Source organism: Halichoeres trimaculatus, unplaced genomic scaffold (assembly GCF_033239565.1).
Source record: "Halichoeres trimaculatus isolate MK-OKI-2021-1 unplaced genomic scaffold, fHalTri1.1 fHalTri1_scaffold_12, whole genome shotgun sequence".
In the NCBI taxonomy this organism is placed as follows: domain Eukaryota; kingdom Metazoa; phylum Chordata; class Actinopteri; order Labriformes; family Labridae; genus Halichoeres; species Halichoeres trimaculatus.
In genome coordinates, this window is record NW_027437190.1 from 29,465,162 (window position 1) to 29,480,863 (window position 15,702).

Consider the following 15,702-nt stretch of genomic DNA (forward strand, 5'->3'; position numbering starts at 1 on the left):
AGCTTACATACTACTACTACTACTCAATACGGCAAAGACTTCCTTAACATTTGACATTCACCTAGCAGTCATTAATAAAACAAATGTTAAGCAGCGCCTAGCTCTGCTAATGAACCCTATTGATTGCTTGACTTACATTATTAAAAATGTGTATGTCTGCATACATTAATATGTAAACAGCTTACAGTTATATTCTGTTTATACATGTAAACAACTGTGGGTTTTTTCCATCATACCTTCCTAATCTTAACAGGTTTTTTTTATTATTTCAACTGTATGCTTCATTTGTTTGGTTACATGTACTGGGCCAATAAGGTTGATTCAGTCTGGGGTTAAATTGTTGGTTAATTTAGCTATTTTAGTCCCTTTTACCTCAACAAAAGGACATTCACATTGCAATCTGACTGTGAGTTGACTGAATTTGATAAAAAGCACCAGAGTTGACTTACTGATCTTTTAGTGCAGAAAAAAATAACACTCCAAAACTATATTTTTAATCATAAAGAGCGAGTAAGATGTATTGACAGTTTGATTCAGAAGTAAAAAAATGTGTTGTTTTCACTGATGCCCATCTCTCAGCCTGTGATTCTGTGGGAGTTCCCATGGGAGAATTATGTGTGACTCAGTGCTTTTAAGCAAAGATAAAGAATGCACATGACTGAGAACCCACGCCATCTGTGTCTATGAAACATGATAATTCAAAAATAAGCCATGTAAACTTATGGAAAACAGTTCATTCAGAAGCGCTCCTATTTGTCAGCTGGAATTTATTTAAAAGGCAAACACAACAAGAAACTGTGAAAGGATGAAATTCCAGCCACCCTGTGTTTTGGGACGCTACAAGGCTTGCCAATTTGTCAGCTCCACTTCAAAATAGTTCACAAAAGGGCAAGCAGGCCTGTAAAACCTCCCACACGGGGGAAGAGATCCTGGTGAAAGCGACATACAGTAGCTCCTGTAACCCCTAACCCATCCTCTCCCCTCTCCTCCTCTCACCTCCTCCTCCCTACTCCATGACTAAGTGATTTAGCCAGCTCTGGTGCAGGCTGCCTCTCATTTACAATGCCTCCCTAGGTTGGTGACAGAGCAGGGAGGGTGGCAGAGAAAGGGAGAAAACCCATTTACAATGCAGCTTACACAGGGCCGTCCCCTCACAGACGGCGCCCATCCTTGGATTGATGTGTGGTATGCATAGTTTTGGGGTGCAATTTGGGCACCAGAGAGAAGGAGAAAGAAAGAGAGGGCATGTCTGTGTATGTCGGTGGGTGTAGGAAGGGGAGATAGGGGGGGTTAGAGGGCTCAGGCTGTCTGTTCTTTCGCCTCTCTTTGAGTCAATAGTGTTCCGGCAGCTGAGGTTCTTTATGAGGGGAACAATCTGGAGGGTCTTGTCAGAGTGCCGAGCAGCTGCTGTTTTCTGGCGAGCTTCTTTCATGGACCACAGGCCTGGAGTGGGCTAGTGAATACAGACGCACCCTCCCACCCACCCCCCACTCATCCACCCCTCACGCTACGCCCCTACCTTCCCCAATCCCTCATCCTCCTTTGCCCCCTAAACCACCCTCACACTGGAAGCCCTCCCTCCACAATGCCAGATGAAGAGTGGCACAAGCATGAAGAGAGCAAGAGCGTAGTTATTGTGCGCGACTTTGCTGGGTGACCGTCCTTCACCCTCTGAACAACACTTTCATGAGGTATGTGAAGATCCTTTCAAAAGACAAACAAAAGACGTTAAATATTAAAACACAAGCCACAAAATACACGTGTTGGCACCTGTGATCACATCTTTAAACCCTGATGTGAAAGTGAACGTTGGATTTATCATCTTTAATAGGTTACAATAAAACTATAAGCCTGATTCAGGTTAGATTAGAAGAGGCTGATTACAGCAGAGCCTCTTGTGTTTCTCCTGAGTGGGATTCATATTAGCAGAGCAGTGAGTTTGCATTTGCTCCCTTTCTGTCATTGATTCAGTTAGTGAGATCAGTAACACACACTGCCTCCCTTCTTCATATAGGGCTCTGTTACACACATTACATTCACTACACTATAACTTAACAGTAAGTCATTCTTTTCAAGCAGCGGCTCCAGAGGAGGATGCTGCTGGCACCCTTCATCCCTTGGCCAGTTGTCGGTGCGGCGGGTGCAGCAGTGAACCTGCGCTGGCTGGCTGGCTTCATGCTGGTGTTTGGCTTCGGTTTCCGACAGGCGTCTCCTGTTTAGCTGCTGTCTGAAGGCACCAGGTTCCCTGTGGTGTCCAGCTGCATGCATTTACACGTGCAAGCCGACACTGGGCACTCTGTGTGGTCTCTGTAACAGACACACAGACAGTGGGTCAATTAAAAAAACAATATGGAGTCTGAAAGAAACATGGGAACAATGGGTGAAGTGAACATTTGCACATCCTGGTTGTCAGATCACTGAAGGGCCTAACTGCTCTGTCTGCTTTTCATTCATTTGATGGGAAATCAAAAAGAAAGAAACTTCCTCATCGTCTGCTTAGAAATTGGAATATCTTGTGAGTTTATTTTGAATAATAGATTCGGAGAAAGTAGGGAAGCACTGATCCAACTTTTGTGGTTCCGACACCTATGCCTGGGTAGAGATGGGTACCTTTCACATTTGAAATGATACAGTACCCAAGCCCGATACCTGGCAATGGGTATTGGTACTCAATGGTACCAATTTTCAGTACTTTTTTGTCTTTATGTGGTAAAAAATATACATTTGTTCAATCATAAAAAATCATTTTTTTAATTTAACATATTTATTCTTTATTATATAGCCTTGAAATACTGTGTCCAGCATGGAAAATCATCTAGCCTTCCAGTCCCTCACAGTCACAAGGATGCATTTAGGAACTTCAACATGGTACCTTTTGATTATACGTGAATCGGTACCCGGTACTTTTGACTGAATTTGGTTGGTACCTATAAAAGTACGTAATCTAGTACCCATTCCTATACCTGGGGTTTGGTGTCGACCAATACTGAGACTGATTCATTACCAGTGTAACCTGCATGCCCTACTGTGGGACAAGACTGGTAATGTTTTGGGTGAAAGGCAAAAAATGATTATATGGAATTACTGAAGTCAATACTTATTTAAACTATAAAATATCGAATAGGTTACCATCAAAAAAAATCTTTAGAATGTACACAAGTAGGGATGGGTTCCGAATTAGGTGCCTTTATAGAACCTAATTCTGTCAAGAGTACCGAGTAACGATTCACATAAAATCAAAGGGCACCATGTTCAAGTAGCTTCATGCTTCCTTGTGACTGGGAGGGAGTGGAGGAGTAGGCGATTTGCAATACTGGACATGAATACAGCATTGCAAGGTTATATATAAGAGAATTAATATGTAAAGTTGAAAAAAAGATTTTTTTTTCTTAAAAAAATCAATATCATTTACAACATGAACACAAAAAAGTACCAAAAATTGGTACCATTGAGTACCCATACCGATTGCCAGGTATTGGGCATCGGTACCGTATCGTTTCAAATATGAAAGGTACCCATCGCTATACACAAGTTCTTTTCAAATGTAAGCTATTATACCCAGTAGACTGGTAATGCAGCAAAAAAAAAACAAAGTAAGTGCCTCAGAGGTAACATTTCAAATCAGATAGCAAAGAGCGCTGGTAAAACAAACAAAAAAAAAAAGGCATAGAGCTGTTTTGCCTGGATTTGATACACCGATACACCAATACAACTTTATTTTAGACCATCGTGCTTTAGTTTTCATACTTGTCATAGTAAAACATACAGCAGATAAATTTTAAGCCGGCTGAGTCTAGAACAGAAAAAAAGTTAAAGAAGTCAGAAACCTCCTATCATATGCATCCATATTCATTTATTCAGCCAACAGGGCTGCTGCACAGGTGGGTTAGACCTTCAAAAGCAGTTTCCCATCAATTGACTGTCTTAATGACAAGCTAATATGTAAAACAAAGAGATTTTTTTTAATCAGAGGTGAGTTGTTTCTACCTGTTATACTTTTTTATTGACGGGTAAATAAGGGCTTTATTACGTAAAACCAGAGGATTATCTTTTCCCTCAAAGAGGATGGAAGGAGAGTCATCTTCCTCAACAGGATCTTAACATGAGCAAATCTTTGTAAAAGACCATTTACTGGTATCTAAGAGCTATAGTGCAGAGATTCCCCAAAGTGTGGTGGGCGAGCTGCCTTGAAGGGGGTGCGCAACTTAAGTGAAATGGCAGCCAAGCACCATAATTTATTGATATTGTATCAATAAATAAATACATGTATAATTAAATAAATAATTTTGATACTTTTTAATGGGGGTTAACATCTTAAATGTTGAATTTTTGGTACATGGTAATGACTGCTATTCATCACTTGGCGACCATACTTGGCTTTTAAGTATTATTAAGGTCATTATTATATTTTACTTACTGTTATTCTTTCCACTGTTTCTAATGTGGGGGATCATTAGGCCCATTATTGTACATTCTGTTCTGTGTTAACAGTATCCTATTTTATTAAACTTGATACATGCCTTTTCTTTTTTCAGTTTCGGGCATTGGGGGTGCGTCAGCTAAGTTGGGAGTTAAAAGGGGGTGCCCGGCCTGAAAAGTTTGGGAACTGCTGCTCTGGTGATTTTATTTAGACCGGCAGAATCACTTCGCCTTCAATCATAATCACAGAGAGACCTTGCACACCATGTATGAAACACAGTTTTTAATAATCGGACAACAGTTGACCACACCACAATCTGCAGCATAAACAGTGACAGACACACTGGGTCAGAGTTTAACGGACAAAAGGTGCACAGACCTTTGCGCTGCCTGAAAACCATCTACACATGTGCAGGTCCCACTGAGTGACTGACCTGAACCAGCTGAGCATGTGGCCTGCGTGGCCTCCATGTCGACAGTTGTGACACCAGGTGAACCAGTTGTTGAATTGAGCGAGTTTGTTCTCCCTTGTTAGGTCCATCTTCTCATCTGACTTCCCTGTTCCTGCAAGAAGAGATGAACTCACGAGTCAACATTGAGAGTCAATATAATTTGTGTCCATGTTTTTATGAGAGGTTTATAAAGAGTCAGTGAATCTGCTTTGTAATGCTGATCCAAGTCCTCTCTGCTCAGTTAAACATTAGAGGCACTTGAGCTAATCCAAGTCTTTGACGGTTAAGATGAGCCAAACATCAGTCTACAAGCTCAACAGTTTACCTGGGCAGTTAGAAACAGGTGTGCCCATGTTCATGAGGCAGAGGGCACAGCGAGGCAGGGGCTTCCTGCAGCTGGGGCAACTTGTGACTTTGGACTTGGTCGGCGAGCCGCTCACACCATACTGACTGAAGCCGCGGCCCTGGTGGGGCATCAAGGAGCAGCTGTAGGAGATGGGCTTCCCACAGAAGTTGCAGCTCACAAACACCTGTCACACAAGAACAAACACAAAGGTTGGCTGATAAGGACGGTGAACATGAAGGCTAAAACGAACAAGCACACACTCAGCAGCTGTTAGACTTTCACTTTGAGGTGAAAGGAAGATAAGGGTTAGATAATTCAGTAATAATCTAACCGACCAGTGAACAGTGGAACATCAGTGATGTACTAACAAGTGTGTGCAATGCCATCAAGGCTTTAACTGTCAGGCTCCCAAAAAAACACTAATACGTAGTTTATGAATATGGAAAATTGTTCCCTTTAAGGTGAGATGACTATTATTGTACATACACATTTAACATTTAGTGAACCAGTCCAACGTGGAGGGATTTCAAATGAAAGTAATGACTTTAAGCTTCATATAACAGCTAAATGAACATTACCTTTATCATGATCGCAACATTTTTTAGTCATGTTGAACTTTTTTTCCTAAAACACCAAGAGTTGACACCAAATAGACTGTTTTGCAATAAAAAAACATGAGCTCATTTTCACTGTTTATTAGTTTTATGTACAGAAAATCTGACCCCGTAACTGTACAAAGTGTCCTTTGTGATGTCATTTAGTTGGTATGTGTGCCTTTGGAAGGACGGTTCATGTTGAAAATACCGAGATGATGAGCGCATACAATGTAAAGTGAAGAGATGTTTGCTTTAAATGTCAATAAAGTTTAACTTATTACAAAAGAAGCAGTTCTGGTGCACTTAGATCTGGAAAAAATTAAGTCTAAGGAGGTCACCTGGAAAATTTAATTTTGTTTGGCTTGAAATGAAATGCTTACCTCGGACAATCATCTTACCATCATATCTATATTTTCCTCTGCCGTTTAATATATACATCTATATATTTTTTGTGGTTGTTTATTTGTTTCGTTTTAGTTTATTATATTTGCCATCATTTTTTATCTATTTTTTTATCTCTTTATCTGCTCACTTGCTCATGAAAAGAAGGAATGGTGTTATTTTACCTTTTTTCTTTTGCTTTACAGACTTGTAAAGTGTTGGACCAGGGGTTTAGTGTTTATATGTTTTTGTTTGTAGAAAAAGTTAAAGCTTCGATTTTTCATTGTATTTACTTGTGCTTGCTAAATGAATAAATAAAGTAAAAATAAAAGAAGAAGAAGAAGAAGCAGAAGCATCTTTCCATCATTTACCTGGGCGAGTGGTTTGGAGCTCGGGTCCAGTTTTCCTCTGTGGATGTCGAACTCGGCCCGTTTATGCCAGAATCTCCATGCATCCAACAGGTTGCGGTAGTTCTCGATCCAGCACTGGACCCGGGGGTCTTTCAACACGTCACTGGGGGAACCCTGGTGAAGGAATATGTTTCTCTTTACACAAACAATAGATATGCTAGCGTCAAAGCATAAAGTCCCCCTAACTTAATATAAAACACTTAAATACATAAATGAGGCCCAACCAGTCGCTGCACAGGAGGTGAGAGCTTTGTAAAATCTATTCATGAGCAGGTTAGAACAGGAAAGATGTTGTTCTACAGCATGTTAGGAAGTTACAGACCTGTTCAACAACTGTATTCGCTTCAGTACGTCTTTATAGAAACAAGAACACGAGCATAAATAACTCCAATGGCATTTGCTCCATGCCGTTAAATAGGAGACAGTTATGTAAAGAATAACAGCTGTGATCTCTTAGAAATGAACCAGCAAGTTTTGGCTTGTGCCTTGATCTTTGGAGTGACGAATTCAGACTGACAGATACTTTTCTTTGTTGGAGTTTAAAAGGTTGATTTTTAAACCTTGTATTCTGTTATAAACCCACTCTAACTTGAAGAAAATCCACATTTTTTTGAGACATTTTTGATGTCCGCAGTAGAGTCCCAAAACTAAACATTAGGGGTGGGAAGAAAAATTGAAAATTGTTTTATCAGGACTTTTTGTTTGACAATATCAAAATCGTGATTGTCAAAAAATCTTTCTTTTTTTCCAGATACATATTCTTCATGTCAGTCTTTGTTTATAAACTGGATTGGAAAAAAGTTACCACTTTTCTCCAGCAGGGGGTGAAATGTTTCTCTCTGGCTCACGTGATGTGCAATTTATAGGAAAACATGGCTCCTGATATAGTCTATAGACATTATCATCATCATTTAACTGTTTTCCATGGTCTGGTGTTAAAAGCACAAACTAAAAATCGTATACATAGAAAAATCACAATCTAAATTGAATCAGCACCAGGCGGCAACCTCCGGTCTGAGAATATGAGACAATGCGGAAGTGCTAAAATCTGCTGTTTCTCGAGTGTTCGCTTGATGCTGCCGGAAGTAGGAAGTCACAAACACACCAAGCCAAAAAAAGCCATTTTCAAAGCAGAAATTAACCTATTTACCGCCTGGTTCGTAAAACGTCTCCTGTCTGAGTCACTAATTTTACTACCAGCTCCCACTGTACGGGGGATGAATTTTTTTCTAACACGGCCGTTCAGATGATATTAAGATTGCAAGCTCCCCCAATAAGAGGCACAGCTGAGGGTCACGTGACGGCCGGCGCCCTATGGCTGTAGGCGAAGCCCTTGCCACTACCAATATGGCCGCTATAGCCGATGTGCTTCATTTTCCGTTTCAGAAACAGACGGGTGACGTCGGCGAGACTACGTCCATGTTTTATACAGTCTATGATCAGCACCCCAAAACTCGTAATAGAGAGTAGCATATTGTCCCAGCCCTAGTAAAGGGCAGGATATAAGCTGCCGTACTTTGAGTAAATCCCCCTGCAGTAAGTAAATGACCCTAAAGTTTGCACGTTTGCACATGTTTGTGTACCTTCAACATGCAGAAGCTAGCTGTCTGCACATCTCCCGTGCGGTCCACGTAGCTCTCCATAAGGTCTACACCATCTTTAGTCAGACCCGTCAGCAGGATGCCCTCCAGGTTCCCCACCTCCTTCATCTCATTCGTCAGCTTGTCGATGTAACGAGGCAGCTGAAGACATAAACCCACACAACTTCAGTTTTGTTACAAGAACATATAATCTGTTGCTGAAAGATTGACTTTGTGTCTTTACCTGGGCGTCACTGAGGAACATGCAGGCAAAGGCAACCCGGTCTCGCACGGCAACACTGCTCTCGTACTGAAACACAGACACAGAACTGTGAATATCGTGTGTATTTTAGAGCATCTTCAGGTTTAAGAGTGAGGTGTCAGACCTCAGGTGAAAAAACATCAGATCTCTGGAGAACTGCTGTCATGTGTCAGACTTTGGACTAAACAGCCTCAAACTATTCCTGATTATGAGTTTTTTTCTTCTCCATGTTCTGCATGAACACCTCATCAGATCTGAGCTGGAAACTGCGCCAAGTAAAGATATTTTTCTCCCACTTGCTTTCCTCATTTCTGTAACAGAGCCATAAAATCTGTGATAATAAGAGCTCCAGTACCAGCACGCCATCGTAGGCTCCAGGCTCACTGGTGAGAAAGGCAAACGTGACGCACAGGTAGGGGTTCTTCAGCTGCAGCCTCAGAGAGCTGCACATCTCTCTCCACAGGGAGGACTTCTCATCTGTGTAGCCTGACAGTGCCATGGCAACTACATTCAGGTTCAGGTCACCTGTGAAACAGAAGGAGTCAGACAAGCAGGTTTTTGCACAATCAGCAAAATCTTTACAGTAACTGGAACACAGGGGGTCTGATGGTGGAGATTTGAGGCTGTTGTTGAATGTAATCTAACTTTGCAGAAATCTTTTTTACTTCAACTCTGTTTGTTGAAGCTGCGGCCTCAATCAGGGAGAAGCATCAAAACAAAGTCATGGAAGATTTCAGAGTATCTCCAAGAGTCATGAAATCCTGTTTTCCCACAGCACTTTGTTTATTCACAGCTTAAAACATGCTAATAAAGGTTTTCTGAGGCCAAAGTGATGGTGCAAGAGTTTGGGAGAAAACACTGTAACTGTGGAGCAGGCTCTGTTGACACACCTTATCTAATGACTCACCCCATCAGTCATCCTCAGGAAACACTCATTAGAGCACACAGCAGAAAAGCGTTTGACCTACATTGGTGGAATTTTTCTTTGTCAAGACGTGTGTAAACAACAGCGTTCTCTCCGTTTTCACTCCAGCTCAGTGTGAAAAGCAGCGCAGCTGACACAAAACGAGTGTTGTGTGAAAAACAAGAGTCTCCTGCTGTTACATGTTTGGAATTCCTGGACATCTTAAATTCATTTGGTGGAAGGCTCAGAGGGAAAACAACAGGCAGCTAATGTTTATCAGGATGGCACAGTGACATATTTGATGACACATTGCATTGAATGAGAGAGGAAACGAGGTTCTCTAACAGACAAAGTAGCTTTGACTTTAGGTCTATAATGAGCCAAAATAGCACATACAACACTTTCAAAGGACAATGTTGTGTTAATTTTTTTATGTATTTTTAACTCAGAAAATGTGCCTGGAACTATTTCACAACTTCAGGCATCAGTTGTTATGTTGTAAGAAGCTGTGAGGAGTTTGAAAGTAATCCTGAAAAAGTCTCCCTTCTCGATATCTGCCTGATCATGATCCACACTTTTAAATGAGATTATCAGCAACAATATTGCTGGTTACAGGTTATTTTAAATTGCTGCTTCTTAGCTTTCAGGTCGGGTTGACCAGGATGAGATTGATTTACGGTACGTCTAGGTCTCTATGACAACACCACGCCGGCTGACAAAGTTTGGTAGCAAGAAAAGATAAGACACAGAGATCTGTGTTTTATCTCTTCTGAAAACATTTTCTGAGATTTATTTTGTAGTGATGGTGGACACTGGAGCCTAACTGTCAGACAGAAAAAGGACAGAAGAGCAGAAGAAAGATAAACAGGAGAGTGATACAGCCTGAGCTTAAGGCGAACACAGGGGCTAAACTGTTTGTGCTAATGTTGATTCCAACCCACAGTCAGCAGTTATTCTGCAGTGGTCTGTTCAATCTTGAGAGTCAATCAATAAAATGAAGAGTGAGGTTACGTTAGCTCTGATTGGTAGATGACTGGCAGGACATAGCTAACCAAGATTCACTAACGTTACACATGACAGACATGTCTTAGAGCACCAGGCTGCCAGCTGTGCTAAAGATAGATGAGCACTAAACTACTTACAAGCTGACAGTGTTTACTCGTCACATTAGCCTAAAGATACATCAGAGCACTGGGCTGCCGATTGCACTACATATAGCCGGCTGTTATAACGTTTGCTTGATGTCAAGTTTCAAACTGTAGCGCTACGTAACTGTGCTGATAAATACCTTATCTCAGTGCGTTGTATCCAGTAAAAAGTTGTCCTAAACAATGAAAATTTGTTTTGATCTGAGCTCCATTTAATTCCAAAACAAACATACACCTCACTTAAAGTAATTTACAACAGTGTGTGGAGACTCCGAGCCGCATGCATCAAAACATTTCCTCACCCAATTCAATATCGATTCAGCAAATCCTCTCAATCAATTAATCTCCTGGCAAGTGAGGGGGACTGTGCGTGTTATTTGCGTTGTATGGACAAGGGCCACCAGAGACCAAACAACAAAAAAATGGCAGCCAAAGCATCAGCATCACAAAGTCAGATCCTTCGGCTTTAAAGTCTGATGTTTGGGTTGTTTTATTGCTCCAAAACGTGAGGTGACATACCGCATATGTTCACATGGGGCGTGAAAATCGATAATCGAAGCATTTAAATCAATATTGAATCAAATCGATGTAAAATCGAATCGAATCGTGAGGTTCTTGGCAATACCCAGTCCTAATTTCCAGGTTATTAAATATGAGATTACGTTTTCATTCTTCTTTTGTAGCTTACTGAATTTTTCACTTTCACCTCATCCTGATGTTTTGTATTTTACTGTTCCTTCCAGAGCCATAAGTACATATCAGTATAAAAAGGCAGAAAAAGTAAGGACAGAGAATCAAAAATAGATCCAACTTTCACTTTATCACCTTTATTATTATTAGGTCTACCGACACTGGAAACAATCCCTAGTTTCAGCCCCAAAGCACAAAGACAAAACTGTATTATTTTGTATTCAAAATGAATAAAATGTTGTAGCTTTAAAGTGAAATAGTCTTTTTCCAATGTGAGTGAACACTCACCATCAAACCCACTCCTGCTTCATGCCCACCTCTTCTTCCTCAGAAGAGCAGTAGCAGTACTCACCCTTCTCAGCAGACGCCCCCTTGTTAAGGATCTGGATAGCCCTGCGGATGTCCAGGTTGAACAGAGCCACGGCAGCTGCCCGCTCCCACTCTCGCTCTTGCTCCAGAGATCGCAGGAAAATCTCCACATCGATGTCTGGACCCCGACCGATCCAGCCGCAGAGCCGTAAGGCAAGGAAGCGCTCCTCGCTGAGGTATCGCGGTACATCTGTCTGACGGTCTGAGCCGCTCCAGCACCTGCGGCTCTCTGTTGTGCCTAAAAGAAACATTTAAAAATAAATATAGTTTAAAGATAAATCAAACCTTAGTAAAAACTGCATCTAGCATACACCTTTGACTTACCTGAGCTGGTCTTTATAATGTTTTTGATCCCAGAATAGACCGTTGACTGTTTGTTCCCCTGCAATTTCAGCTCCATGTCCTCTGCACACTGCTTCATATGTGATGCTCATATAGGAAATGTTACTGACATGACAGTTCAACAATATCAAAAAACATGGCTGATCAAGGTGACATCACATTTACTTATACCCACATAAACATGATGAAAAGTCTCACTTAATCATCCAAAGGATATAGAACAGGTCATACCACAGAGACTTGAGCTGGGGATCATTTCCTCCAGCCAGCAGGTGGTTCCTCCACACCTGAACCGTATCATGCCCGTACCTGGACTGAGCCCTCTGCCTCATCTTAGTGGCGATATCTTTCTCAATCACACTCTCCACTCCTTCAGCCCCGTCTTCCACACAGTCATACAGGTGTCTGCCGCATGCCCACATGAGCGACGTGGTGGAGCTCCAGGCCAGCGAGATGCGCTCAAACACAGTGAAGTCAGTCATGACGCGATTAGCTGCAGACACCACCACCATGCGGTTCTGGGAGGACGGGTGCCAGGCGAAGCTGCCAATCTGGCTCTCACAGGGCTGCACGCTTCTCTCGATGATGGTGGGCTCTGTCTCGTCCCCAATGGGTGTGGGAGTGTGTTGCATGTCATATAGACGGATGATGTTGCTGTCTCGTGTCAGCGTAGCAAGCAGGCCTGTCCGGGTTGGACACCAAGCAACCTAATGTGAAAAAACGAGAGCATAAAGTTATGATATGACAACTTCATGTCTTTAAAACGAATCATCACAAACAAATTACATCTTATAAATCCAGAGATCTCATCCCTTGTAGCATCAAAAAAATCCAGCGTACCTTAGTAAGTGGCTTTGGCTGCTCAGTTAGCGTTAGCACAGGCTTCTCAAACTTCCTCAGGTCCCAGATGGCCACCTGGCCCTCAAAGAAAGAAGCCACCCGGTCATGAAAGTGTGGGTCTACTGTCACTCCCTGGATTGCCTTGGTGTTGACAAATGTTTTCTGGCTGGTGTTTCTGAGGTCGAATATAGCAAGATTCCTGTGCATACCAGCCAACAGCAGCTTTGGGTCACGAAGCAGCCAGCAGAGGGACAAGCAAGCATCATTTTGACCTAACTCGTACAACGGTTTGGTCACAACAGAACTTGAGTCCAAGTCCACAGATGAGAGACGAATCTTCTCTGCAGTGACGCTCGCCTCTGGGGAGAACTTGCTGCTGATGTCCCATATGAGGACAGAGAAGTCTGCCCTGTGTTTATCCAGCCCAGCGGCCAGCAGGTTGCTGTCCACTGGGTTCCATGCTAAAGTGTTGCACTGGCGAGCGTGTTTTGGTACAAACTCTTTCCCCACCAGCTCTTTGCATGTGGAATTGTGGCTCTGACCCAGGCTGGTGAGCACCACTCGGCCATTGGCTTGACCCACAGCGAGCAAACACTCCGGCTCGTGCTTTGGATACCAGGCCACACATTTCATATAAGGGGTGTCAGAGTTTATGGCAAGTAGAGTAGCAGCAGTTTCTTCAGAGAGAGGGAGCGTGCCAGCTTTGGTTTCTGCACTACCCGCTGGTCCAATACGGTACAGTCCCAGTTCAGAGTCACAGATGACGTATCGGTCCGGGTGGTGGGGGGACCACAGGATGTCCGGCTTGGAGCCACTCATGATTCAGAAGCAGCTAAAAGGATCTCAAGGAAACCTTTTTTCTACAACCTGGAAATAGGACAGAATTAGAATGAAAATGTCACCACCTCGCACAAATGGACCCCTGTTGGCTAACAGAGCACAGAGAAACCTCCTAAATATGTTACAGTAGTGGTGCTTTTAAAGACTTAAGGAAAAGTTAGCAATCCTATTCTTGCCTTGTCTTCTAAACCACCATCTGCTGTACCAGAATGTGAAAAGTTATGTCTGTATAAAGAATTTACACCCGATAATTTAATCTTGTTTTATATGAATATCAAAATAATCCTTATTTTGCCCCCACAACAGGAGCCGTGACATGCTACACTCCCTGTACAATTCTATTTCTCCGTCCACACAGAATATTCTAGTCTAAAAGTACATTTTCTGAATTGTCTTCAGAGTTATAAGTCACACACTTCTTTAGAAGTGTCAGTTTTATAGTAAACACAGTTGCATTGAGTCCTGTATGTGGTAGTCAGAGCCTAAAATAGCCCCTTCCTTCCTGTCTTCTCCTATTGGTGTTTTGGTTGTACTGGCGACCCTGGTAACTAGCAAATTTCACCTGGGTGTATCTCTGGCTCACGTAGACAGCTTCACAATATTATGCAAAGTTCATTCATCAGATATTTTTAGCTTGTGTAAACACAGCACTGAAACTGCCACGTCTACGTTTCCAACATCATCTATCACTACAACCATAGACTCGAAGTCGCTGGTTAACAGGGTCACCAGTCATACCGAAACACCGGCTTCTAGCTACTGCAGTCTATTTATTACAACATTCTGTTAGCCCGCGTTTCCTGCCAATATACTGCCTACCTGCTCATTAACGTATATTTCAAAGACGTCCCTAAATGTTTGAAACACCTATGTAAACACTGTTAGCGGACATTTTCGTTGAATTTTCCGTGGTGTGACACTGTGTTGCGCCTGTGGACTGCAGTTGACTGCTTTACCTGGTTTAATTTATCAAACGGTACCTAGTGTACAAAAAATTTTTTACCAATACAAATGTCACTATATGTGAAATATTTGGGTAACGTACCAGGTGCTAACGTGCTATACTTATTCTAACTCCAAGTTACAAGTTTGTTGACATGCTAACTATGCTAATGCTAACGAGTGAAGGGCGAGCTTTAACATGACGGTTTAGCTCGTGCAGGCTAATCTAACAGCAAAACACGGAATATTAATTAATTTAAGGACGATGGATTACTTACAACTATACAGTCTGTCTGAACGAGCATGTGAATTACGTTTTAGCACACACATGTCGTCAAGGGGACACTCAAAACCCCGAGAAAGTGTTGTGTGTTACATCAAAATATGTCCGTAGTGCTAGAACTGTCTACTACGACCAGTTCCGGTAAATTCTTCGGTTAACTCTTTCCTCATACCATACGATATCATACCAATAGAGAACCACCAGGGGGCGCCGTAATAATAGAAATGATACTAGAATGGGTAAGGATATAAATTCAAGTCACATCGTTTTAATATAAAGACCATATGGAATATGATGTAAAATTTAGCTCTCTGTTGAATCATTTTAAACTGGGAAGTTATCAATTTTCACTTATTGTCAAACTCACAATAACACTGTTTAACAGCTGCAAACCATGAATTTTAAATGATTAATCACTATTATTGTAGTACGTGGGAATCATGCTACAAATAGTCTGTTTTTCGCATTAGTGGGCGACAGTGGAAAAGTCAAATAAGCACATTTGGGACTTTTACGCATACGCATCCAAACAGTTTCCATGCGCAACAGTCCAAAAACAAAACAGAGAGATTTAACTGTTTGTGTGTCAGTGAACTTTTGCAGAATATGACACAGTAAGTCTTACCACATGAAAATAAAAATGAAAAAATATACATAAATTTCACATTTTAGTGCGTATTTTTTGGCAGGTTTTTTAAGATTTATCTTTGTTGGAGGCATCTACATGTTCCGTGCAGGTATCATCATACTCCAGAATGTTAATAATGGTCTAGCTTCATTGTGTCAGAGAGCGGGAGAGTTAGGAAAATAAAGCTTCCCCCTCGGTCATTCATGAATCCCTGAGCAGGACCCGCGTTGAAATGTTGGAGCGGCCCCAGAGCCCCCGGCTACACACACA

At 41.9% G+C, this 15,702-nt stretch overlaps 1 protein-coding gene across 1 annotated transcript; it reads right to left on the reverse strand.

The window, feature by feature from the left end:
• Window positions 1-557: 557 nt before the first annotated feature.
• On the reverse strand, window positions 558-14,939 carry mios (missing oocyte, meiosis regulator, homolog (Drosophila)). The gene is made up of 12 exons (XM_074684347.1): window positions 14,800-14,939; window positions 12,740-13,606; window positions 12,113-12,606; window positions 11,882-11,976; window positions 11,541-11,795; window positions 8,802-8,971; window positions 8,429-8,494; window positions 8,188-8,346; window positions 6,566-6,718; window positions 5,197-5,401; window positions 4,854-4,983; window positions 558-2,307 (listed from the first exon to the last, which is right to left on the reverse strand). Exons 2-12 carry the CDS (start codon window positions 13,556-13,558, stop codon window positions 2,217-2,219), a joined length of 2,637 nt encoding a protein of 878 aa, XP_074540448.1. The 5' UTR covers window positions 13,559-13,606; window positions 14,800-14,939; the 3' UTR covers window positions 558-2,216.
• Window positions 14,940-15,702: the final 763 nt, after the last annotated feature.